This window comes from Neoarius graeffei, chromosome 16, assembly GCF_027579695.1.
Source record: "Neoarius graeffei isolate fNeoGra1 chromosome 16, fNeoGra1.pri, whole genome shotgun sequence".
NCBI classification, from domain to species: Eukaryota; Metazoa; Chordata; class Actinopteri; order Siluriformes; family Ariidae; genus Neoarius; species Neoarius graeffei.
Genome location: NC_083584.1, coordinates 70268323 through 70294785, shown reverse-complemented (window position 1 = coordinate 70294785; position 26463 = coordinate 70268323). Strand labels below are relative to the sequence as shown.

Genomic DNA, 26463 nt, shown 5'->3' with positions numbered 1-26463 from the left:
TAGTAATGGAAATCGAAGGGCCTATGTCCGGTGAAATATGGCCTTATACGCAGTACTCGAGTTGGGGGGGGGGGGGGGGGGGGGGATGGCATCCCCCTTCTGAAATAAAAATCTCAAATCATCCCCCTGATAAAACAGCCATCCCCCCATCACATCCCTTGGGCCATTTTACCAATTAATGCAGAAATTAGCCTACTATTATTTTAACAAATATTACTACCATTTCAACATTAGAGGCTTTGCGCAGTGATAGCCTACATGTAGCCGGATAAAAAAAGACGCATATTTATTCGGTTGCACCTCTCATTCACACCTAATGAGGTATTTCACCCACGTGACCAAGTCACGTGACCAAGTCACGTGACGCAGCCATTTTGGACGGCACGCTTAAGTCTTTCAGTGCAAGGTGGTATGAGATGGTGGAGACCTTTGCACATTTTAACAAGAAAGTAAGCTGTGATTCGTGTTAAATTGGATCTGTCTTTTATCACAAACACTGTACCCAGCCTTGGTATGGAGCCCTGTTTATTTATTTCTGTGTCCCGTTTCTTTCTAGCCTCTGTTATTGCGTTTTATGTCTGATGTCTGCTACATGCAACCCTAGACAAATTAACACTGCCTTGTTTCACTGCTCAGATGGGTTAACAAACACTGACCCATTTACTTTTTGCTATACATTTTATAAAAATTGTGTTAACTGATAAACTAACCTGAATTAAATGATCACTGCAAAGTCTGGAGTACTCTATTGGCTCCCAATCCTGTCTCTTCATAGCTGCAATCCATTTGGCCCTCTTGTCTGGGTCAGTAGGAAATTGATGTGTCGGTCGCAAACGATCCGGTTCAAAGGGCCGGCTCTTTGAAGTGAACGACGGGAGCCGGCTCTTCGGGGGGAGCCGAATTAGTTTTTTGTCCTTAGGTGCCTCAGAGAAAGAGACTTTCACAAAAAAAAAAGTTGCTGTCCGATTGCATCTTTGTGTTGTCTATTACCATTCAAAGGAAAAAAAGTAGCATGGTGTACGCCTACTTTTTTTGGTTGGGGGGTTGATGTCATTCACAGCTGCGAAAATACGAAAATTGGTGTAATGCTTAAAGCTGTGGAGCGCAGGGGAGAGGAGTCTGTGAGGCACCTGAGGAGGGGAAAATCAGCTGTGTATTTTATATTGGTAATATAACAGTTTTGCATTATGTTTGTGAGAAAATTTATTAATTGGTAAGTAAGTTTTATTTCTATAGCTAGAACATTGTTACACTGCTATACTTTACAAGGCTTTACAATGGCTACAAAAACTAAAAAATAAAATGGAAAACATTCTATTGATAATAATGTAATTAATTAACTAGTTAATTGCAGCAATTAAATCAAAAATAAAATCTCAGGAGCCGTTTAGGAGCCGAAAGAGCCGGCTCCTTATAGTAAGAAGAGCCAAAAGAGCCGGCTCCCGAAAAAGAGCCGAAATTCCCATCACTAGAAACCGGTAAAAGGAGCGTCCTGCACGCTGTCCCTGTCTGTTGTGGCAGCCCACAGCACAACAAGCAAACACCATGGTTATTTATAGAGTGCTTACTGACAAATTAATCTATTCTAGGTGTCTAACACTTTTTTTTTAAGCTGGTTCTCCCTCTCTGTCTGCAGCGTTAGTATGTAGCTTGACATTCAAAATGGCGGACACCGGGGCGTCACGTGACCCTGTGACATCAGGTGAAATACCTCAATACGGAGGTTTCAGTCACTGAAAACAGCTATTTTTGCAAACTCTGGGTAGAGTGGAGATTTCTGAAAACTCCATCTTCAGACACTCGTGTAAATAGGGAAAACGAAGTAACAGTGGGCGAGAGGGCGCGCGTGAATATAAGGAGTCATAGGTGTGAATCTTTCACCGAATGCCAATTGTCCCGGTTCTTCATGAAATCGCACACGCACACAAATTCATTCGGTTAACTTTCAAATAACTGTTCTTGTGCACTTGCGACACCGGAGCCACTTTCCTGAATTTTGAGCTTTGGAGGAGTATTCGCTTCTTTATCTATTTAATCAATGAATTTGTCACATACATTAAATTACTAATGTAAACCATTAGTAGCCTATTTAAGCAATAGCTGTTTTCTCCACTGTTTTCCGACCTTTTGTGCTTAGTGAATGAGACACTTCATTACACTCCACTGACCAACATCCAATTCCGGACTTTTTTGAAAATGTAAAATATAGGCCTACGAGATGTTTTTTTTTGGGACTTAATTCGTGTTGGTCCTTCACTATTAATTTGAGACTGATGAGGCACTAAATACTGTGGAATTTTCTCCTTACTATGAAGTTTACAGGGGTGATAGCGTTCCAGCGCCGTGCCGGATTTCCGGCGTACCATGGCTGGGGGAAAAAGAAAAAAAAAAAAAAAAAAAATCTAGTTCGCCCATTGTCCTGTATCATTCTGAGATGCGCAGATAGACAGTAAAGGGAATTCGCATGATATGGAACTAGTGGGAAAAAAAGTGCCGTCACGGCACGAATTAGACCCTCCGAACTTTGTCCTGTGTCATTCTGAGATGCGCAGATAGACAGTAAAGGGAATTCGCATGATATGGAACTAGTGGGAAAAAAGTGCCGTCACGGCACGAATTAGACCCTCGGAGGGTCTAATTCGTGCCGTGACGCCACTTTTTTCCCCACTAGTTCCATATCATGCGAATTCCCTTTACTGTCTATCTGCGCATCTCAGAATGACACAGGACAATGGGCGAACTAGATTTTTTTTTTTTCCCCAGCCACGGTACGCCGGAAATCCGGCGCGGCGCCGGAACGCTAATCACCCCTGAGTTTGGCATCTTAAACAAGTGTCGGGAAATCTTGCAGCCCGACTCTGCAGCCTCCAATGTTTAAGCGAACTGCTGAAACCATAATGTTTAAAGATTAAATCGTAGGCTAATCAAACCAAAGGGGGGGGGAAAAAAAAAAAAAAAACCACACAGCCTTTCCAGAACGTTGTCTGCCGAAGCCTGTTTAACCTACAAAAGGCTTAATAGCATAGATCTTGTTGCGGCTTCAACAGGGCTGTTTAGATTTTTCATCTGATCACCTTTCAATAGGCAAATATCATCATTATCATTACTACTACTACTACTACTACAACAACAACAATAGGCCTAGTATTAGTAGTAGGCAAGTAGTTGCCTAGTATGAGGACAGCCAAATTGTTTCGTCAGTGGAGCCGCCGTTAAAAGGAAACTGATGCGGAGCGCTGCGGCTCGCCTTGGGGTGAATCGTGTCCCAAGACGCGGGGCTAGCCCGCCCTGGCAGCGCTGGTTCGTTGGGGAGAGGGCAGAGGTCGCTGGCTGCCAAGTTTGGAGAGGCTGGGACCTCCCCGGCCGAGTTACGAGCATCCAAAGTCGGGCTGCAGCCACCAATAGAAACGAAACTCAAGCCGAGCACCGCGGCTCACTGCCTACGCCGAGCCTCCCTGGGACTAGACAGTAGCGTAGGCTGTATTTATTTATGCCTATCTAGTGCAACTTATTCCTTTACATATACTCAAACATAGCACAAGAAAGGGTTCAACAACAGGCAATCACAGCAGCTTGGTGAAGTTCTAAATCACAATCGGTGTCAGACCTATGGGCCTACCCCCCTTTTTTCCTCGGATCTGCATCACTCATTATTGATCTTTAGCACTCCCAGTTGACGGAAAACTTTAATCCATGCATTCACCGATTGCTTCGCAACGGCCATAGGTTCATACATGTATGGTTTCACCTCTTGATATTCAATTTGGAGAGTTCCTATTTCAAAATCGCTATCACTTTCAGACATTTTACACAAACTCTCACGACTAAAGTCCGTACACGTGTGCTCAGTTCGCAAGTCAACACAGAACTGCTCCCGGTCTGTTGGGTTTAAATGACGTCACGACGACGGTCCCCTGGCGGTGAAAGTGCACGCAAGTGAGATGTAAACAAACCTTTGGAAATTGGGCAAAACAGTACATTTTAACCATTTTATTCAATTTTAGGGTGCAAATTAGACACTAGGAAGATTGAATTTGCTTTTTGGGTCGTTCTTCTAGACCAGGGGTTTTCAAAGTGTGGGAGAGTCAGCCCCCCCTCGGAGAGCAAATAAACAACAGCGCCCCCCCCTTACAATTTTTGTTGTTGCTATACTTAATGTTCCATTCGTATTTTTTTTTAAAAATGGCTGTTGTACACATTTTTTTCCTTTTCACATTTTAAACATGTGCTTTTTAAAACATCTTGTTTTACACATTTTAAACATCCCATAGCATCGTTAGGTAGCATCTCTTGGCAGACAACACACTGTGGCAGTGGAGCATCTTCAGATCCAGTCCATGAAAATCCAAACTTTAAATAATCGTGGTCATACTTCCTTCTTTTTCCAGTCCCCCAGGATTCCACAGGCCTTTGTGATTGTTGTGGGCTGAAATGTCTGATGTTGCGGGGGGGTTTCCAAAAAAATTGCGATGAAAGTTGCGGTGTTTTTTAGGTTTTTATTGCGATTACATTGCGGGAGGAAGTGAAAGTTGCGAGAAATTGTTGCGATTTTCTCTTTTTGTGATTAAAATTGAGTGATATGTTAAATATTAAGTTATTACTGAAAAACTATTGATTAAAAAAAACAAAAGAGAAATGGTCCTATAAACAACTTTACCAATATAAAAGATTACCAGGACTACAAAAATGCAGAAAAATAGGCTTTACTTATCCAAATGCACCTGTTGGTTCAAAAGTTAAAGTGCATAGAACCTCACAGCACAACATGAAGTTACCTTAAAATATAATATAAATGCCTCAGCTTTTATGCAAGAAAAAAAAAAAACCTATTAATACTAGTACTGTGTGCAGGCAGTCTCTCCTGAAGACTAAATTAAACAATAATTATAAACTAAGAAAATAAATGGCTCAGGCTTCATAGAAGAAAAAAAAAAAAATTGAACAGAATCTCACAGTATGATGCTGAAGCTGCCTAAACAATGGAAAATAAAATACCATTTTGGCAAAAATGTTGGCATCCATTAACTTCTTGTATTAAGTAAAAAAAAAAAAAAAAAAAAGTGCACAGTCCTTCACTGTAAACATAACAGTGTTGCCAGATACTGCTGACGTTTTCCAGTCCAAAATATGTTCAAAACCCGCCAAAATACACTTGAAATCGTCCAATCTGGCAACACTGCGCGCATGCTGCTTCTCTTGAACACACGGAAGTAAGGCGGTCAGGCGGGAGGTAGTTTGTCGACGTCACCTCAAGACGACGCCAACGATTGGTCAAATTTGCGGGAAAGTTGCGGTGATTGGATATAATTGCAACACCGCCCTGAATTCGCGGGGATTGGTTGAATTTGCGCTGAAGTTGCAAATCGCAACATCCTGGAGGCTCTGTTTTTTTGCTTGGCCCAGACTTTGTCTCCTCACTCACTGTAGCTTTAGGTGCTAAAAACCAATCCATTTTGTCGCTCACGTTGCGCCCCCCCTGAAGAACTCTGGCGCCCCCCAGGGGGGGCGCGCCCCACACTTTGAAAAGCCCTGTTCTAGACAATAAAGTTTCACCTCTGACCGTTGCCTATGACCTTGAAGGCACAAACACTTCTAGGATTAGTCAGCAAGCTTACACTTAAAGGGTTCAGCTAGAGTTCTCCAAGAAGTCCATATCTTCCTAACAGGGTTACATTTCCTGATGGAAGAACAGTCTAATGTAAGGTTCCACATAGTATACAAATAAACCCTTTTCAGAGCTCCATAAGAACCCATACCAGCTAGTTTTAACCTTAAAGGTACTAAGTATTTAGCCTCTTAAATTTTGTTCTAGTCCTGTATAAGGAAACCATTTCATGCAGTTCCACATAAAACCCTTAAAAAAAGGTTCCTCCAGAGGGACAACCAAGATAAGAGAAGAATAAGGAAATTTAATGAGAGAACTTAAGGTTCTTTTGCAGGGTTCTTCAGAGTTCCAGACTCAGATTTAACCCCCCCCCCCAAAAAAAAAGCAAATCCAAGAATGTTCTACACAAACATGTCAATAATCTTTCCATTAGCACCACTAATGCTCCAGAATAGCTGCAGAATATAAATAAAATGAGCCAAAAAGTGGCACAATGATAAAGCAGTACACATAAATTCATAGAACATCCGGTGAACAAGTGCTGCAACAGAACCAGCTGTTCTCTCCAAGGACAGATATTCATCTGAGTTATTTGTTAAATCCGAAAGGTCATTTTTAATATGAACTCTTCGTCTAGTGTGTGCGCGTGTATGAGGACCTTTGTAATGGAGGTTATCTTCAGTTTAATAGCACAGATGAGACGGTGTGACGGAGCATTAACGCAAAACCACAGGTCAGGTACCGAGGTGTTCCAAGTCACATCATGGTGCTCCTCAGGGATAATGGAAGAGTGTCCCTTACAATCAGAACTATTCTGGTCCGAAAGAAGACTCTTAAATACATACTCAGAGAGAGAGAAGGATAATAAAGATTTCAGAGTGAAGCAAGCAGAAGATGGATGTATGATTACAGAGGTATAATGTACAACACAGATAACTGATGTTATTTCTACTACATAAAGCAGCACTGGGGTGGACTGAAAATCTACCAAGTATAGAACATTCTTCAGAAGTGCCCTATGTTTTACATCCACCAAAGAATCCGAGGTTGTGAGAGCGAAACTGAAAAAAGGGAATCACTTCTGGTTGATATTGGATAGTGCGATAACGTAAGGAATAAAATACAAGTGATCTGTTACAGGAAAATCAACTATGGTATGGTAAGTGTATGGAAAACGTAAATATAAATTACATAAACACTGTAAAATGTTTTGATGACATTTCTGTAGGAGACATTTAACATTTAAGGAAGGGATCTCCAATGTCATCTTCAGGACAGAAAAAGTTTACACTTTGCAGTGTTTCGTTTCTGCATTTTTTTCATCTCATTAGTGGCACACCATAAAGAGAATATGATAATGCATTGACTGGATTTTTGATTGCTTTTGCGAACACAAGATATCCATACATATGAACGATGCACATGGACCACCACAGGGAACCCAATCGTAAGTGCAAGGCAACACATCTCAAACACCTGACCACCAGACAACAGAATTTCTCTTTATTTACACAACATAGATGGGTTTTTAAATTGAGCACTTTTAATTAGCCATTTAATTTATATAAAAAAGGACTTACCAACACATTACAGAAAATGTGTAATTCAAAGTCCTTATATACACTCAAAATATAGTGTAATATATGCATAAAATTTATATATATATATATATATATATATATATATATATATATATATATATATCAGCTGGATAGTACAGTGGTAAATGCTCACTGACTACGACGCGGGAGATCGGGGTTCGAATCCCGGTCGGGGCAAAACATCATCCAGTAAGGGTCCTTAGGCAAGACCCCTCATGATATATCAGCCTACCTCAGGAATGAGTGAAGACATAACTGATAGAGTCATACCAGCTCAGACATCGCCTGGGTCAACAAGGTCTGCGTCAGTTGCTAAGGAACCAGGGCAAACTGATGAGAAATGGGCTACGAGGACAGAAAATACGGATTTGCTAGAATGCTACTATACAAGCAATCCCAGAGAGAGGGGGGATACATGCAGCGAATGTGGGACCATTGGATACTTCGAAACCCACAATCAATTCCAACATCCGTAATCGAAATCTATCACAACTAGAGATTAATGAAATACAACAACGTAAGTGCAAGGCAACACATCTCAAACACCTGACCACCAGACAACAACGCTACGGCAAGGGGGAGCCAGGAAGACAGGTCAGCGGGGAGATGTCATCATCCCCACAACCAGAGATTGGGTACCAAGCCCCAACAGTAGATGTGAATGCTGCTCTGAAGACAATCTCCACAAGAACCATCACGGAGACCAACAAGCTGATACACAGTACAGCAACAGTAATCATGGAGATGCTTGGACACAAGGTGGGCTCGGGACATAAACAGTATCCACCATGGAAGAGACGATTAGAGGCCAAGATAAAGGCAGCACGGAGAGAAGTTAGCCAGCTAGCTGAACTACAGAAAGGGAACATGGTGAATAAAGGGGCACCCAGGAAGTACAACTCACTTTCCATACCAGAGGCACTCGAAACTGCCAAACGGCGACTAACAGCTCTGGCCACCCGGTTGAAGAGATACACCAAGGAGGGAGAGGCCAGGAGAATAAACAAGCTGTTCTCCACTGAACCAGCCAAGGTGTACTCTCAGTGGCAAGGGAACAACAACTGGTCAGACCCACCAAGAGCTGAGGTGGAAAAATACTGGAAAGACATATGGGAAAGAAAGGCATCACACAACACCGATGCCCAATGGTTAGTGGACCTAAGAGCTGGACAGCACCAGGCCCCGATATGATCCATACGTACTGGCTGAAGAAGCTAACTGCACTCCATGAACACCTAGCAGCACAGATGAACCAGCTGCTGAGGGATGGAACCCACCCAGAATGGCTAACCCAAGGCAGGACAGTCCTAATCATGAAGGACCCCCAGAAGGGACCCATCCCATTCAACTACCGGCCAATTACCTGTCTCTGCACAACATGGAAGGCCCCGTCAGGCATCATTGCGGCAAAAATGAGTAAGCATGTGGCTCAATACATGAGCGAGGCACAGAAAGGAATTGGCAGTAACACCAGAGGAGCCAAGCACCAGCTACTGGTCGATAGAACAGTCGCCCGAGACTCTAAGAAGAGACAGACCAACCTGTGCACTGCCTGGATTGACTACAAGAAAGCCTACGACTCAATGCCACACACATGGAGACTGGAATGTCTGGAACTGTATAAGATCAACAGGAACCTAAGGACCTTCATCCAGAACTCAATGGAAATGTGGAAGACAACCCTAGAGGCCAACTCAAAACCCATTGCCCAAGTCAACATCAAGTGCGGCATATACCAAGGAGATGCGCTATCACCACTGCTGTTCTGCATAGGCCTGAACCCCCTCAGTCGGATCATCACGAAGAGCGGCTACGGGTACGGATTCCGTAGTGGGGCAACAATCAGCCACCTGCTCTACATGGATGACATCAAGCTGTATGCCAGGAACGAGCGAGAAATAGACTTGCTGATCCACACCGCCCGGATCTACAGCGATGACATAGGGATGTCATTCGGATTGGACAAGTGTGGCCGGATGGTCTCAAAGAGAGGCAAGATGATCCGGACTGAGGGGATTGACCTACCAGAGGGCAAAATAGGTGATATCCAAGACAGCTACAAGTACCTTGGCATCCCACAGGCTAATGGAAACCATGAAGAGGCCACAAGGAAGTCAACCATAGCCAAATACCTCCAGAGAGTAAGGCAGGTCCTGAAAAGTCAGCTGAATGGTAAGAACAAGGTCCGAGCCATCAACATGTACGCACTACCAGTCATCAGATACCCCACTGGTATCATAAACTGGCCAAAGGAGGAGATAGAAGCCACAGATATCAAGACTAGAAAGCTCCTCACCATGCATGGAGGGTTCCACCCGAAGTCCAGCACCCTGAGACTATACACTAAGCGGAAAGAGGGAGGCCGAGGGCTAGTGAGCATCAAGACCACGGTCCAGGATGAAACCTCAAAAAATCCGAGAATACATCAGAAAGATGGCCCCAAAGGATGAACTGCTAAGTGAATGTCTCAGGCAGCAGAACCCTGATGAGAGCGCAGAGGAAGAGGAGGAACAGACAACCTGGAGGGGCAAACCCCTACATGGCATGTACCACTGTCAGATAGAGGAAGTGGCTGATATCAAGAAATCCTACCAGTGGCTGGATAATGCAGGACTGACAGACAGCACAGAGGCACTAATCATGGCAGCACAAGAACAGGCCATAAGCACAAGAGCCATAGAGGCCAGGATCTACCAGAGTAGATCAGACCCAAGATGCAGACTGTGCAAAGAAGCCCCCGAAACAGTCCAGCACGTAGTAGCAGGGTGTAAGATGCTAGCTGGATTGGCACAACCAAGTGGCTGGGATAGTATACAGGAACATCTGCAACCAGTATGGAATAGAAGTACCCAAGTCCCAATGGGCCATACCACAGAAGGTGGCTGAGAACAACAGGGCCAAGGTTCTGTGGGACTTCAGCTTCCAGACTGACAAACAGATCTTGGCTAACCAACCGGACATAGTGGTGGTGGACAAAGAGCAGAAGAGGGTGGTGGTGATAGATGTGGTGATCCCAGCTGACGCCAACATCAGGAAGAAGGAACATGAGAAACTTGAGAAGTATCAAGGGTTGAAAGAGCAGCTGGAACGGATGTGGAAGGTCAAGGGTTGCGTGGTCCCCGTGGTAGTGGGGGCGCTTGGGGCAGTAACCCCCAAACTGGGAGAGTGGCTCCAGCAAATCCCAGGAACAACATCTGAAGCCTCAGTCCAGAAGAGCGCAGTCCTAGGAACATCGAAGATACTGCGCAGAACCCTCAAACTCCCAGGCCTCTGGTAGAAGACCCGAGCAGAATGACATGGATACCACCCCCCCTGCCGGGGGTGAGAAGGAGATTTTTTTTATACACACACATATACATACATACATACACACACACACACACACATACATACATACACACACACACACATATATATATAAATAAAAGTACGCATGCTGTGACTGCACTTTAAATCAGGAACAGGTACATGGTAATTAGTCCTAATAGTGCTGTGCACACCAATGCATGTGGATGTAACCAAATGTAACCACAACTGACACATGAAGTTTGATATTGGATGGTAACTCTATAGTACTGTTGTAACGTGAAAGTGCTGGTTCACTGCTGTCCACCAGGCACCCAGCAGAGTCGCACCATAAAGGTTATGGTGTGGTTTCTGGCACATGGCATGCGGTATCAAAGAAAGGAATAAATATGTATCCATAACTGATGCGAATCTCATTATTGGTCTCACTGTCGAGACAATTTTTTTTTTTTTTATGTAAAATACATGACAAATCGATGGCTCATGCACGATAATCTCATATCATCTCTAGCCGCTTTATCCTTCTACAGGGTCGCAGGCAAGCTGGAGCCTCTCTCAGCTGACTACGGGCGAAAGGTGGGGTACACCCTGGACAAGTCGCCAGGTCATCACAGGGCTGACACAGACAACCATTCACACTCACATTCACACCTATGGTCAATTTCGAGTTACCAGTTAACCTAACCTGCATGTCTTTGGACTGTGGGGGAAACCAGAGCACCTGGAGGAAACCCACACGGACATGGGGAGAACATGCAAACTCCGCACAGAAAGGCCCTCGCCGGCCACGGGGCTCGAACCCGGACCTTCTAGCTGTGAGGCGACAGCGCTAACCACTACACCACCGTGCCACCCCTGCACGATAATATTCTATTCATATTGATTTTGTGCCCTTGCAAATATTTTGCTCATACACTCTAGCACTTTGCTTTTTGGCAACGCCTGAACAGCCTGATTAGCTTCAAGAGAGAAAAAAAAAAAAAAGAGAGCTGCTGAGGGAATGACTTTATAGCTACTATAAGAAAAATGAGAATAGGAACCTACTCGCTCCATATAAACAAAGAGGTGCAAGTCGATCTTCAAATCGCTGTGGTAAAAGAGGAATAAACACTTGGGAATATAAGAAAATTAACATCAGGGTAGTCAGAGTAACCTTGCTTCATCATGCCACCCTGTCCCTTTGCTCCTTACTTATTTAATTCTTATATCATGTTTTGAGCTCCTGTTCACAGCACTAATAACACTGCTTTATTAAAATAAACTCCTGGTTGCACTTAATTCAAAGTTCCATTTCAGTGATTTCACTCTTTCATGTCAAGTCATGACACACTGATATCCAACAACAGATAAGCAGGATGATTCTGCAGTAATCTAGAGAGTTTATGGATTAATTTAGGACTATTATGCCATGGTTGTACAGAGGAAACCGAATGTACAGTCCTCGCTAGTTGTATTTGATCTCTTGGGCGATTTTGGACCAGGTCCAGATCTCTTTTTTTTTTTTTTTGCATAGAATGCATCATCAATGATCTTGAGGAACTGGAAATCAAAATTTATGACTAATTATGGCTGGTCATGTGGATGCTTTCACCCACATTGCGTGGGTGGCGAGATCCACAAAAACTCTTAAAGGAGAAAAACAAGAAAACTTTAAAAATACACCAATCAACATGGACAATATTTACACACCTTCAGATTTGCACCCTTCATTATCTGCATGAGAAATTTATCAGGATGGAAGGAGCAGAACAACGTCAAAGATGTAGGAAAGAGTGACTGATAGGGAGCAAGAAATTCCTCATCCATTAGGAAGGAACAAAGAACACATTCCAGAGGATAATCACTGCAATCCACATTCACTTTCATTTCATCACCCCATTCTTTCTCACCTGCACAATGAACCAGGAGATGAGAACCGAGACCCAGGGGTTCCCACTGCCTGAGGTTTTCCTAGCAGGGGACAAGACTTTACCTGTGGGACGAGATAAAGAAAAGAATGGGATGAATAAAGAATTTAACAAAAGGATGACCTTCACACCACAAACTAAAATCCATTGTAAAACATCTTGTACAAAACAGTAAGCACTCATTGACCAGTGTGCATACAAATTTATTTTGAAATATCGGTCGCATTAGCATAGACATCAAATCCAGTTAGGAGGGAAAATCATTTGTATCCTACACTTCACTCCTGAGTTCATGTAAATTTTAAGTGCAAGATTGAGTCACAGCACTAATTTTTTTTTTTAAATGCATTTCAAATCCTGCCACAATTTAATGAACGTTTTATGAAACTCAGTTTCATATTAAAATGACTTGAAAGAAAGCAAATCCATAAATTAAGATAAATAAAACGAGCCATTCAATTAGGACAAAGTCATAGTGCCCTATAAAAGGGGATAGTGGGGTGTGTGTGTGGGGGGGGTAGTGAAATGCGCTGTACTGGCTGAGCTGCATTACTGGAAGGTTTATCACAAGCTGCACTTTGGTGGTGCTTTTTCACCGTTTTGTCGCCTAATCACAGGGTAAATGTGAGGGTTCATCTCTCAGACCATAGATAAATGCAGTGCTAGTCACCTGGGAAGAACCCAACCAGTTCAAAGGCAAGTATGACATGGGCACTTGTCACACCAGCATGCAAGTTTCTAGCCCCACCATCCTGCTTTATCAACCTCACAGAAGGCTTCAAAATTTCAAAAATTGGTAACACCCCCCCCCCAACACACACATCCCTCCATGTACACATTTGCTTTACTTTGTCAGAGCACAAAGCTCATACAAAGCTACTTTAACTACAATTTTACAGTTACAGGCCTGAGTGGTTATTGGTTCCGTTCTACTGTCACGACCTACAAATTTTCACAACACATTGGACTGAAATTGCAGCACAGCAACAGGAGGCAATAGCAATTAACATTAGCAACAATCTCGCCAGCTAGTGATAGCCATAATATTGATGATTACCTTCTTAAAACAGTGATTAGTATGGTCAGTGTTACAGATTTAATACACAACATGCAGTACTACGTTTGTATATTATCAAGTCAAAAGCCAATATACTGCTATAAACTCATTTAAAAACCTCATTCATTAAGACTGTACTGGTTTTGAAATTACAGCATTTTCAAAACTATTTAAGATTACACTGTTTTGGACTTTGTTTTGACACTAAAAAGAGCCAAAATGGTATTTTCAAAGATAAGCAAAATCATAAAAATACCTGTTGCTATACATTCTCTCACACACACAGTCTAATTTTTTCCAAGTTACCTGAAAGTAAAAAATTTGACAATTAAAAACCTAGAAAATGAATTTCAAAACGCCCAAGTCAACAGATTTGTTGGTTTTCAAAAGGTTAAAGCCAAGACAGCCTTTCAATTTCATAGTCAGAGAAAATTTAGTTCCCTCTGAAATTTGGTCATATGTTTATTTCTGTAACAGCACGGCGGTGTAGTGGTTAGCACTGTCGCCTCACAGCAAGAAGGTTCTGGGTTCAAGCCCAGTGGCTGACTGTGGCCTTTCTGTATGGAGTTTGCATGTTCTCCCCATGTCTGCGTGGGTTTCCTCTGGGGGGGAACTGGAGCACCCAAAGACATGCAGGTTAGGCTAATTGGTGGCTCTCAAGTGACCATAGGTGTGAATGGTTGCTTGACTCCATGCATCAGCCCTGCGATGATCTGGCGACTTGTTCAGGGTGTACCCCACCTCTCACCCATAGTCAGGCCACAGCTTGCCTGCAACCCTGTACAGGATAAGCAACTACTGATGATGGATGGATGTGTATTTCTGTAATCTCAAAATATCAGGCCATTCTGTGCTGGGAAGTTATTTAATTTGAGGGGATTCCTGAACAAATAACACACATGGGGGGGAAAAAAAAAAAAAAAAAAAAAAAAATCAATCGCTCGCTTTGCAGTCAAGCAGACAGAGGAAGTCCGTGTGCGCGCACATGTGCAGGTTTACCTTTGGCCGTGCTCTGACAGTTACATCATTGTCCCTAAATAAACAGCTGATCACACTGAGGTGCTCGCTGACTGCCGACATTTATTAGTTTGGTCCTGAGTTTCCTTCCCAGTCTTTTCTTCTTGCTTTACATCAAATGTAGTTGGTCCTTCACGTTTCATTCTCACGGCCTCCATTTTCCTCTCCTGTTTCAACTTTGTATCCCACAATGCCTTGCACAAACGGGGAAAGCCCACCACGCGATGCATGACAATATCTTGAATTGGGTCATGGTGAAGCAGGAGAAAGAGAATTTGGGGCCATGTGGTCCATTTATTGTTCTATTTATTTAAAAAAAATTAAAAACAATAAAATTGGAAGTCTGATTAGAATTCAATAGCTTTCAGTCCACCAAGCAAAAATAATTGGGTGCCGGGGAAAATTTATGACCTACACTTCAAATCTGAACGGCAGTCGACCTTTACTCTGCCATAATTTTCTTAATACCAGTACTATTAAGATCGGGTTTGAACTGTTATATAGCTTAAAACATTCCTGTTTTAGAATTTACAATTTTACTGGATAACAGCTTTGTGAAAATAATGAAATCTTTAAAAAAAATAAATAATAAAATTAGTTAACAAAACCTACATCACCATTCACTTGTTACTGTTCACATTATTTTTATACAAAAACACCGTTTAGTCCACCAGTGTTTCCTTGTGATTCCGCCCAATAGGAAGTTGAGCGAGCCGTCAGAAAACAGACCATTAGCCACCGACTCAACGTGCTGTACGAAGACTGGACCAGCCCATTTTAGTTGTTTGATTATTACATTAATACATAAAAAAGGGGACATATGTAAGGGGAGAGACTTGTGTATAAAATTACTTGATTGAAGAAAAAAAAAAATAATAATAATCACTATCCGTGCTGGTCAGCACTTGTTTGTGCGTGCTGCAGCAGCCTTTGGGGAACCTATTAAAAGTAAAGAGGAACTTTACACTGTTTGCAGTGCAAATGGTCATGTTTATTTCACAGCAGTCTGTTAAAGGGAAAGGTACTGGTAGCTGAGAAGACTACCCCAAGTTGAGTTGAAACTGCAGGTTGAGGGCGTGGCATCTTTACTGGTTGTAGTTAAGGAATTAAAAGTTGCAACTTTGCTTTTAACGCAGCATTACTGCCCCAACTCACCAGTGTGCTTCCCAAATCAAGTTTGACCATTGAGCATGGCAGCTCCCCGAGTTCCAGCATGCAAGCTCCCTGACCCTCAGCTTGTGGTATTGCAACATACAGTAACAATTACTCTCAATTGTCGAGAGAAAAATAGCTTAAACCTTTCAGGTGGAGTGCAAATGTAACATGTTTAATCTTTTATACAATCAGACAGATTGTGACTGGGGGGGGACCAAAAAAAAAAAACAAACTCACCAAAAAGGTCATCCCTGGCGAGTGCATACAGAATGCGTGAGGCTCCAATCAGGTTGCTCATGGCAGCTGAGAGTGTAGAGGAGTAAACGCCGATGGTGACAAACGGACGCCACAGATTAATGTCCCGCAGGAAACTGTAGTCCCGCTGTAACAGAACTCTGCGCACGCACACAAACACCTTTTTTCCTCAAGAGTCCACACACAAACATCTTTATTTCCTCATTTAACAACTATTACTTTGTTTACATGATTTCTCTCAAACCACATATTCCTTACTAATAAAATCAGAAAAAAAAAAAAGTGAGGAGCTTGATTGGGAGGGAAATACTTTTCCCATTTCCCTCCTGACCATGCTTTGCAATTTCACTTGCCATCATTTCTAGTTCATCATCTTCTGTTCCATAACCTCCCCAAATATTCCAACTTAATTCTTTTAAATTCCAGTCTATTGCTTTCCCTTTTGCTCATTTCTTTCCCTGTCCATGCCATTCCTTTATGACCCATCCCCTTCTGTACCATTCCACTAAATTCCCTTCAAGCCCATTTGACTTCATCCCCCTTCATCCCCTGCCCTTCCTGTTCATAATTCTAATACATTAACATCCCAACCGCCCCCTTTCTTTCCTGTCCATAAAATTCCATTCCTTTCCAATCTGTACAATTCTATTCCTATCCCTTCCAAATCAACAGAATTCTACTCCCATCCTTTCCATACAATTCCATTCTCAGCCATACTACCCCCTTCCCTTATTACATTATCTTCAATTCCATTCTAAAATTTTATTTAATTCTATTACTGTGTGTAGTACAATTCTGACCACCCTCCCCACATTATCTCTCCCCTCACGTCCTCTTTCAGGTCGAGCCATTTTAATACTCATCACAGGCCTATTAATTACAGTTCAGACCCACTCAGGATCTGAAACACACACACACACACACACACACACACTATTAGAAATTGAATTTACATGCAAGTACAGAAATCATCCAACACTGACAGCTGCAAACAGCCACTGGAAAGTGTGTGTAAGAAACAAAGCAGGAGTGAGTGAGTGCAAGAAAGAGAGGGGGAAAAAAAAAAAAAAAGTTGTCTGTCCCCAGGCATTTTGCTCAATATCGATTCCAGTAAGTTGGAATAAGCTCTTGATAGAAACAAAGTGTGTGCCTGTGTTAAAGACTAAATGAAATATGCAGGGGAATAAGCAGATTCTAAAGAGTCTACTAGCATCACCTATCCAACTATTTATCCATTCATCCATCTGGGTTTCTGTTATATTTAACAATTTTTCACCAACGGTGAAGTGAACATTGGTGAATGCTCCAAGCCAAGACAAAGTCAAGGTTATTATTCACAAATATTGACTGAGCTTGAGGTGGATAATTGTGTGTTAGTATAAATAAACAGGCGATTTAAAAAAAAAAAAAAAAAGTCCCATTTGAAAAAAAAAAAAATATTTCAAACTTCAAAAGTGGCATGCAAACGTAATAACGGCACCGAGCAAGCTTGTCACTTATCTACACTGAGTCACATAAAATATTGTTTTGAAATCAATAAAATAAATCACAACTCCACCTTCCATTTGAATAGTTTTAGACCAAACTTTACAGCATCTTTAATGCTTTTAGAAAAACAGCATTTTCTTTCATTTCGATTTCCTCCTCACTTACAGGTCACAAAATGCTTGGCTATCATTTTGCTGAGTCACACGAGGTGATTATCAATATAGTCCGCATTTCTTAATCAAATCAGTGTGTGCAATTTTCTATAAAATTTCCTCCGTATTTATACTAAAAATTATTGATGCTGCTGCTTCAGAATTTAAAATAAATAAATAAATAAATAAATGTCATGAAGTCCCCATTACAGGACTCTGCTAAGGACTTAACTTGAAACAGAAACAGGATGAGGGAGAGAATGAAAAGCCCCCCCAAAAAAAGCTAGATTTAACTAGCCAATGTTGAGTTACTTCAATTTTACAGTTTAAACAACGTACTCCTTATTGATGCTCATGACCAACTATATTAGTATAAATATGGAGGTGATAAGAAATCGTGCATGCTGATTGAGAAATAATCCGAATCTCTTGACCAACTCTAGCGACACTGCAAAATAGCGGCCAATTGCTTCGTTACTGTAAGCGGGGAAGAATTCAAAATGATGGAAAAAAAAATGCAGTTCATAAAACAAAGATGCCATAAAGTTTGGTCTAAAACTATTCAAAGGGAAGGTGGAATTGTGATTTATTTTATTGATTTCAAAACAAAAAAGTATTTTATGCGACTCTGCATAGATAAGTGACAAGCCTGCATGCATTACATTTGTATGCCACTTCTGTAAACTGAAATGATTAATACAATTTTTTTTTAATTAAAAAAAAAAAAAAAAGGTGTATTTGCACTAAAACAATATCCGCCTTAGGCACAATGAATATCGGTGATGCAGGACACTTTCCATGGAAATAAAACTTGTTCTATTCCCTTCTAGCAGGTTTTTCATTCATTTGGTTCAACAGCATGCAATATTGTTAGCATATTGTTTATCCTACTTATTACATCACTCTACCCAGTGGAGACTGAGCGTGCAATAGTGTTACAATATTGCATGTTGTCAAAATGACATCACACGTTGGAGATGTAAAACTTCCATGCTAGTGAGCAACTGACAATTTGCAAAACAAACATGGCTGTCAGGTTTGCTTCGTTAAATACGGAAGCTTGAAAGAATTTTGGCTGCCAGGACACTCCACTGTTGATTGTAAAAGCAAGTTTACACAGGGAAATGAACACTCAAGACCGAGTGAAAAATACTGTGGCAAGCATGTGTAGAAGAGTCTGGAGACAGAAATCTTAGTTTCTCGGTCGCTAGCCTATGCTAGTAGCTTTCAGTAGCACTGGCTTGACTGTACTAGCATTAGCCTTTGGCAACATGACTGCTGAATGATACACCAGCTAGAAGATCAATGGACTGCAGCGCTAACACCAAAGTCATGGGTAAGCCATGCTGATGAGTGTTATATATAATAATGGCTTTTTTCATGATATATCACATTCCATTCAGCTACTCGTCTTCGACTCGTTCAGTATCATGCTAGCTGAAAAGAACGTCTGATAGACCACTCAAAACCAGCCAATATTATTTAAATAATCTTGACTTCGTTTCCAGTATTATTTACCAAAAATCATCCAGCTAGCGTTAACTACATTAACCTTAGCAAACTCCGTTGATCATATACCAGTCCAGTAAAAAGCTTAAGGGTCACCATGTCCCAAAGTTTTAAAGGGAAAGAAATGCCCTCCATTTATTTATATTTATATATATATATATATATATATATATATATATATATATATATATATATATATATATATATATATATATACACATACATATATACACACACACACACACAATATATTTTATACACACGTGTGTATAAAATATATATTTTATACACACATGTATGTGTGTGTATAAAATATATGTGTGTATAAAATGTGTATAATATATATTTTTTATACACATTATATACACATATACACACAAAATATATATATTTTATACACACACACGATTAGCGGTGGCTACAACAATATTTTAATGTTTTTACTGGTTGTGTGATCAAATATTTGATAGAATTATTTAACATTACTCCTTAAAAGTAACCTTACTAGACAAGTGGACAGGCAGGAGAACTGGACACAAGTGGAGCAGAGTGAAGCAAGAGGAGAGCAGAAAGAAAGGAAAAAAAAAAAGCACAGGCCATCAGGCTGGAAGCCTAAATATGTTCTCAAGTTTGTTTTGCAGTCAAGGGTCATGTTATTTTTTTAAATACATTTAATTACCTATTGATCTTCCCTCCAACTGCTGCCATACTACACCGTAGTACTACACATACTACACTTGTACACAAACCCCTCCCCCCCACTGCTGCTGAGAGAGGAAAAAAAGTCCTAGAGAAAACTGTCCATCTCTTCATTTATCCATTTTTCTGCCCATCCATCCAAAAATTTGTTCTTGTAGGAATTCTTCAAACCATTTATCCATTGGTCCTTTCAAGCTAAACCTCCTTATGCAACCATCTTTCCAGTTTCATTCCATCCCATTCCTGTCCTCATCACTCCATTCTTAGTCTCCCCAATTTGTTTTATTACATTTCATTCTTTCATACAATGTCAATTCAAACTATTTCTTCATGTATCCATCCATCCATCCACTCGCTCCTTAATCTTTTTCCCCTTTCAATTAATTTCACCACCTTTCCATATTGGACTAATCGCCATCTGTTCCTTCAACCATTTCTTCATCAATTCTTCTATCATTTTATCACTCACCCTTTCCACTCATCCATCTCAAATCTTCATATACATCCATCATTTCATCCAACTATCTACCTGTCCATCTTTCCCTCTCTTAAGTCTCCATTTCTCCCTTTTATCTTTTTTCCCCCTCCATCTCTGTATCTCCAAACTGCCTCACTCATTCAATGGCTTGTGACTCAACCTGCCATTCACCCCTTCACTCATTAATCCTCACATCTGCTCATCCATCTCCCCATCTGTTCATCCACTTAGCCACCGTTTTATTTGCTACTGTACTCTGTTGCCATGGAGAAATTGGGGGGGGGGGGGGGGGGGGAGACAAAGGTGAGGTCAAGAGTGAGAGACAGATTAAAGAGATGCAGAGATGGAGGGGGGAAAAAATAAGGGAGAAACGGAGATTTAAGAGAGCAAGAGAAAGAAGGGAGAGAGAGAGAGAGAGAGAGAGAGAGAGAGAGAGAGAGAGAGACAGAAAGGGTGGTTGAGTTAAGTGCTCCCTGGAGAAAGTCAGGCAGTGGATCATTAAATGAAATCAATAACTAACAAGCCCGGCAGAGATCTCTACTGCACTCTATCCATCCATCTCTCTGTCTGCCTACATCTCTCTATCCATCTCGTCTTCCTTTTATTTCCTCATTCTCCCTTCTCGTGTGTGGATGCCCTGTTCCAGTCTCTCTCTCTTCCCCAATCTCCTGATCTTTCATAACCTCCCTCTTTCAGCTGCCTTGCTTTTTTTTTCCTCCATTTCTGTTTTCCACGCTTCAGAGAGCAAGTGGATAGAGAGAAATAAAAAGAACTAGAGGAAGAGAAAGTCAGGAGCCAGAGCTGTATTTCTGCAGCCTTGTGATAGCAGGACACGAAGACAGGGACAAAGGGAGTGAGGGAACAAGGGGACAGAAAGCAGGCAGCAGCAAGACGTGTTGGTACAAACTGTTTGGAATGAGACATGGAACGAGAGAGAGAAAAGACGCTTGAGAGCTGCGTGGTGGAGATAGCGGAACAAAAGGAGGACCGTGGATTTGAATTAATACAATTACACACTCACTCTGTAATGAATACATAAGCCCCACCACACACACCCCTAATCATGGATTAGACAATTTGCACAAAGTTCCATCACTCCTTAAGCATTCTCTCAGTATGGGGCGTGGCCTAAAGTCTGGATTGGAGTGTAATCCAATATAGTTGGAAGGAAAGAATTAATAACCCTGTGATTTGTAGCTGTACTACTATCAGAGCTGCTGTTGTAGAAAATTCAACACCTGACCAATCAAGACAGAATTCAGCAATGCTGTGGTATATAAAAAAAAAAAAATAAACCCCTAATGCAGGGGTTTTCAAAGTGTGGGAGAGTCAGCCCCCCCAGAGAGCAAATAAACAGCGCACCCCCCCTACAATTTTTGTTGCTATACTTAATGTTCCATTCGTATTTAAAAAAAAAAAAAAAAAAGTACACTTTTCTTTTACACATTTTAAACATGTGCTTTTTGAAAATGTTTTAAATGTGTAAAAAAAAGATGTTTTCAAAAAGCTCATGTTTTAAATGTGTAAAAAAAAAAAGCTTTTTAAAAAAAACTTTTTTTAAAACACATTTTAAACATCTCATAGCATCGTTAGCTAGCACCTCTTGGCAGACAACACACTGTGGCAGTGGAGCATCTTCAGATCCAGTCCATGAAAATCCAAACTTTAAATAATCGCAGTCATACTGCCTTCTTTTTTGCTTGGCCCAGACTCTCTCCTCACTCACTGTAGCTTTAGGTACTAAAAAAAAAAAAAAACGATCCATTTTGTCTCTGGCAAAGGCTAGCTGAAGTTCGCTAAATGTCTGCAATAGTAACTTATTCTGGTTTATTGTTCCTCACATTGCGCCCCTCCGAAGAACTCTGGCGCCCCCTAGGGGAGGTGTGCCCCACACTTTGAAAAGCCCTGCCCTAATGTATTCCTCACAAGACTGCATCATCCTAAAACACCACAGCATGACCCTGTGATGTCACATTCACATCCTCTGCTGTACCTCATACATATGAGGAGACTTAAAACTGGATGCAGATTAAGAAAATGTATTCGGAGATGAACATTTGCAGGATGATTCGCCTCGTGCTCTGTGGGCAACTCAAAGTCAAAAGGACAGACGGTTTCACCTTCATCTGTGAATTCAGTAGAAACATTAAAAGTTATACATCCGTCCATCCGTCTTCCAGGTACTTCAGCTCTGTAGTAGGAAATCTATGGCTTCAACAGTGCGCTCATGTCTTTGAGCAGAAGACAGCACCATCTTCTGGTAAGGTCAGGTACTACCACTAATTCCTCATCTTTATAAACCAGTCAAACTTGGGTCAATCTTTATCATTCTTCCTGACTCTCACAGGAATGGATCATTAAAGCTTAATCACCATCCTCATTTACAGTCCCCTCATCACCATGGCGACCAAAGGATGAGCTCCACAGCGACTAGAGGATGACATTCTGAGCCGTTGCTGATGAGACGTTGACTGATGGCTTTAATAAAACCCTGAAATTTTTAATACCTAATAATTTATCGTGGCTAATTGAATCTGACTAATCTGCTCGAATTCCATCGTTGCGTTCCTTTAGCTCCTTCCAGCCCGTCTTGTTAAAGCTCAGAGGTCTGCGCTGGCTAATCCATCACTCATCACACCAACTGGGAGACAAGTCACAGGTACACACTCAAACACAGAAGAAAGAAAATCCTTCTGACTGATGGGGTTTAAGGTGACAGGATTTATTTATTTAGTGAAAATTAAGGTTCACCACCTGAATAAAATTTACAATTTCAGCACTTTCCTTAAAGAGTTCAGGAAATGTTTGGAGAGCTGCAATTTGATTCTGCATGTTGATGTGTAGCACCAGTCAAAAGTTCAGACATACCCAATTTAATTATTTTTCTTTATTTTTATTAATTAATAAAGTCACGGCATGTCTTAAAGTAATGATGATCATTTCTCTTTACTTAGTCAAGCAGTTCTTGAGATATGGTTTACTACAGTTGTGGTGTGGAACAGGGCCATTTACTGTAATTATTTACCATTTGATCATCTCAAATGATAGTGGCTACTTCAAAGAATCTAAAACGCGTTTCTCTTTACCACATAATTCCATACATGTTCCCTTTGTTCTTTCACATGTGTTGTTCAGTGTTTTTCTACATTGTAGAAAAATTAGGGGAAGCCATGGCTTAAGTGGCTAGAGAAGCAGCTTTGGGACTAAAAGGTCACTGGTTCAGTTCCCTGGACCAGCAGGACTGGCTGAAGTGCCCTTGAGCAAGGCACCTAACCCCCAACTGCTCCAGCAAGAGTGGTGGTGTACCTTGTGTCGGATTAGCCAAAGAAAAGCTGATGTGATCATCAGTTCGGGAGGTTCCCGACCCGGGGGGGAACCCTATGAAACGAGTTGGCATGTCCAAATTTGACTGGTACTGCATTTCCTTTTTAACAGGAAGTCAGACTGACATGTTAAACTGCTTGACTCATTTACACAACTGCCAAGTGTTCGAGCTATGCCACACCCCCACCCAAACTAATACTGCCTTCGAGTCTTGTCAGAAATATTGGAATGACGGAAGAATGCACTCAAATACCACCAGCATCATAAGGACAACCCAGAATCCCTCAGAAATTTGCTCACACCATCTGTTTTCAACCCACCAAAACCACCTGAACACATCAGCTCATAATCACGACCTCTGAATCAGTAGGCACAAAATTCTGAGGAACTGAAAGCAGCATGAACAAATCTGACTGTAGCTCTAAGCAAACGAGAGAGAATCCCTGACGGTGTATATACCTTAACAGCTGCTAGTTTGTTTATACTGCTTATTTCATGTTTACCTGCTATACCTCAAGTGCCCTTGACTGTTTTTGCACCAATTTACACATTTTATACACAAAAAATGTGTATATACACACACGGGCAAAAAAGTATTTAGTCAGTCACCAATTGTGCAAGTTCTCCCACTTAAAAAGATGAGAGAGGCCTGTAATTTTCATCACAGGTACACTTCAACTATGAGAGACAAAATGAGAAAAAAATCCAGAAAAATCACATTGATTTTAAAAGAATTTATTTGCAAATTATGGTGGAAAATAAGTATTTGGTCAGTAACAAAAGTTCATCTCAATACTTTGTTATATACCCTTTGTTGGCAATGACAGAGGTCAAACATTTTCTCCAAGTCTTCACAAGGTTTTCACACACTGTTGCTGGTATTTTGGCCCATTCCTCCACGCAGAGCTCCTCTAGAGCAGTGATGTTTCGGGGCTGTTGCTGGGCAACACGGACTTTCAACTCCCTCCAAAAAATTTTCTATGGGGTTGAGATCTGGAGACTGGCTAGGCCACTCCAGGACCTTGAAATGCTTCTTACGAAGCCACTCCATTGCCCGGGCGGTCTGTTTGGGATCATTGTCATGCTGAAAGACCCAGCCACGTTTCATCTTCAATGCCCTTGCTGATGGAAGGAGGTTTTCACTCAAAATCTCATGATACATGGCCCCATTCATTTTCCTTTACACAGATCAGTCGTCCTGGTCCCTTTGCAGAAAAACAGCCCCAAAGCATGATGTTTCCACCCCCATGCTTCACAGTAGGTATGGTGTTCTTTGGATGCAACTCGGCATCCTTTCTCCTCCAAACACGACAAGTTGAGTTTTTACCAAAAAGTTCTATTTTAGTTTCATCTGACCATATGACATTCTCCCAATCCTCTTCTGGATCATCCAAATGCTCTCTAGCAAACTTCAGACGGGCCTGGACATGTACTGGCTTAAGCAGGGGGACACGTCTGGCACTGCAGGATTTGAGTCCCTGGCGGCGTAGTGCGTTACTGACGGTAGCCTTTGTTACTTTGGTCCCAGCTCTCTGCAGGTCATTCACTAGGTCCCCCCGTGTGGCTCTGGGATTTTTGCTCACTGTTCTTGTGATCATTTTGACCCCACGGGGTGAGATCTTGCGTGGAGCCCCAGATCAAGGGAGATTATCAGTGGTCTTGTATGTCTTCCATTTTCTAATAATTGCTCCCACAGTTGACTTCTTCACACCAAGCTGCTTACCTATTGCAGATTCAGTCTTCCCAGCCTGGTGCAGGTCTACAATTTTGTTTCTGGTGTCCTTTGACAGCTCTTTGGTCTTGGCCATAGTGGAGTTTGGAGTGTGACTGAGGTTGTGGACAGGTCTTTTATACCGATAACGAGTTCAAACAGGTGCCATTAATACAGGTAAGGAGTGGAGGACAGAGAAGCCTCTTAAAGAAATTGTTACAGGTCTGTGAGAGCCAGAAATTGTGCTTGTTTGTAGGTGACCAAATACTTATTTTACCGAGGAATTTACCAATTAATTCATTAAAAATCCTACAATGTGATTTCCTGGATTCTTTCCCCCCCCCCATTCTGTCTCTCATAGTTGAAGTGGACCTATGATGAAAATTACAGGCCTCTCATCTTTTTAAGTGGGAGAACTTGCACAATTGGTGGCTGACTAAATACTTTTATGCCCCACTGTATGTATGTGTGTATAGAGAGCATGCATGTGACATCACGAGGTCACGTGATTTGTTTATCTGCCATCTTGGACAGCAAGGCCGCGCATAGAACTTAGACGAACCTGTTCTAATTATCAAGTGTGTGGGAGTAGATCTTTCGAGAATGGTTATATCTTGTTCAGCATTTGGTTGTACCAATAGCCAGGGCCAAAAGGAGGGCCTGTCATTTTATAGATTCCCCGCAGACGAGGAGAGATGCGCAAAATGGGTGTCCGCTGTGCGAAGAGAAAACTGGTACCCCAGTTCTACCAGCCGAATTTGTAGTCAACACTTCATATCAGGTAGGTGTAATCTTTAATTCAGTACTCCTAGTACATCTGTTAAGTTGATTTTCGGATTGAATGATAACTGCATACTTAAACTAGACAGAACAGTGTTTGTGGCCGTTAGTCCGCTTGATCTCTAACATTTAAAATGGCTATGCCTAGCCCTACTACCCTGGCCTAGTCTATGACAATGTTTTATCTTTTTGGCTCATATATGCCTTTGAAAGGCCAATCCATAGTAGGGATGGCGAAAACTAAAAGAGATCTTGACCGACCACCGAGCCTCATTAGCCGGTTACAATCGGTTAACCTACGAGTTTAAACAGGGATGCAAACAGCAGATTCCGCCTTTTTCACGGCTGAATCGTGCAGATCCGATTTTTTTTTTTTTAGGGGGGGCGTTGGAGTGTCTGAATAAATTTCAGAGTAAATT

At 41.6% G+C, this 26463-nt stretch overlaps 1 protein-coding gene across 2 annotated transcripts in view; it reads right to left on the bottom strand.

Annotated features, from left to right (window-relative positions):
- zgc:153039 (uncharacterized protein LOC767698 homolog) overlaps positions 1-26463 on the bottom strand; it is a 73927-nt gene that overhangs the window by 20855 nt on the left and 26609 nt on the right. For both annotated transcript variants that reach the window (XM_060943405.1, XM_060943406.1), the window contains 2 exons: positions 15886-16043; positions 12402-12484 (listed from right to left, as the gene is read on the bottom strand). In XM_060943405.1, coding sequence (XP_060799388.1) covers positions 12402-12484; positions 15886-16043 — 241 coding nt within the window. The remainder of the gene's footprint in view (positions 1-12401; positions 12485-15885; positions 16044-26463) is intronic.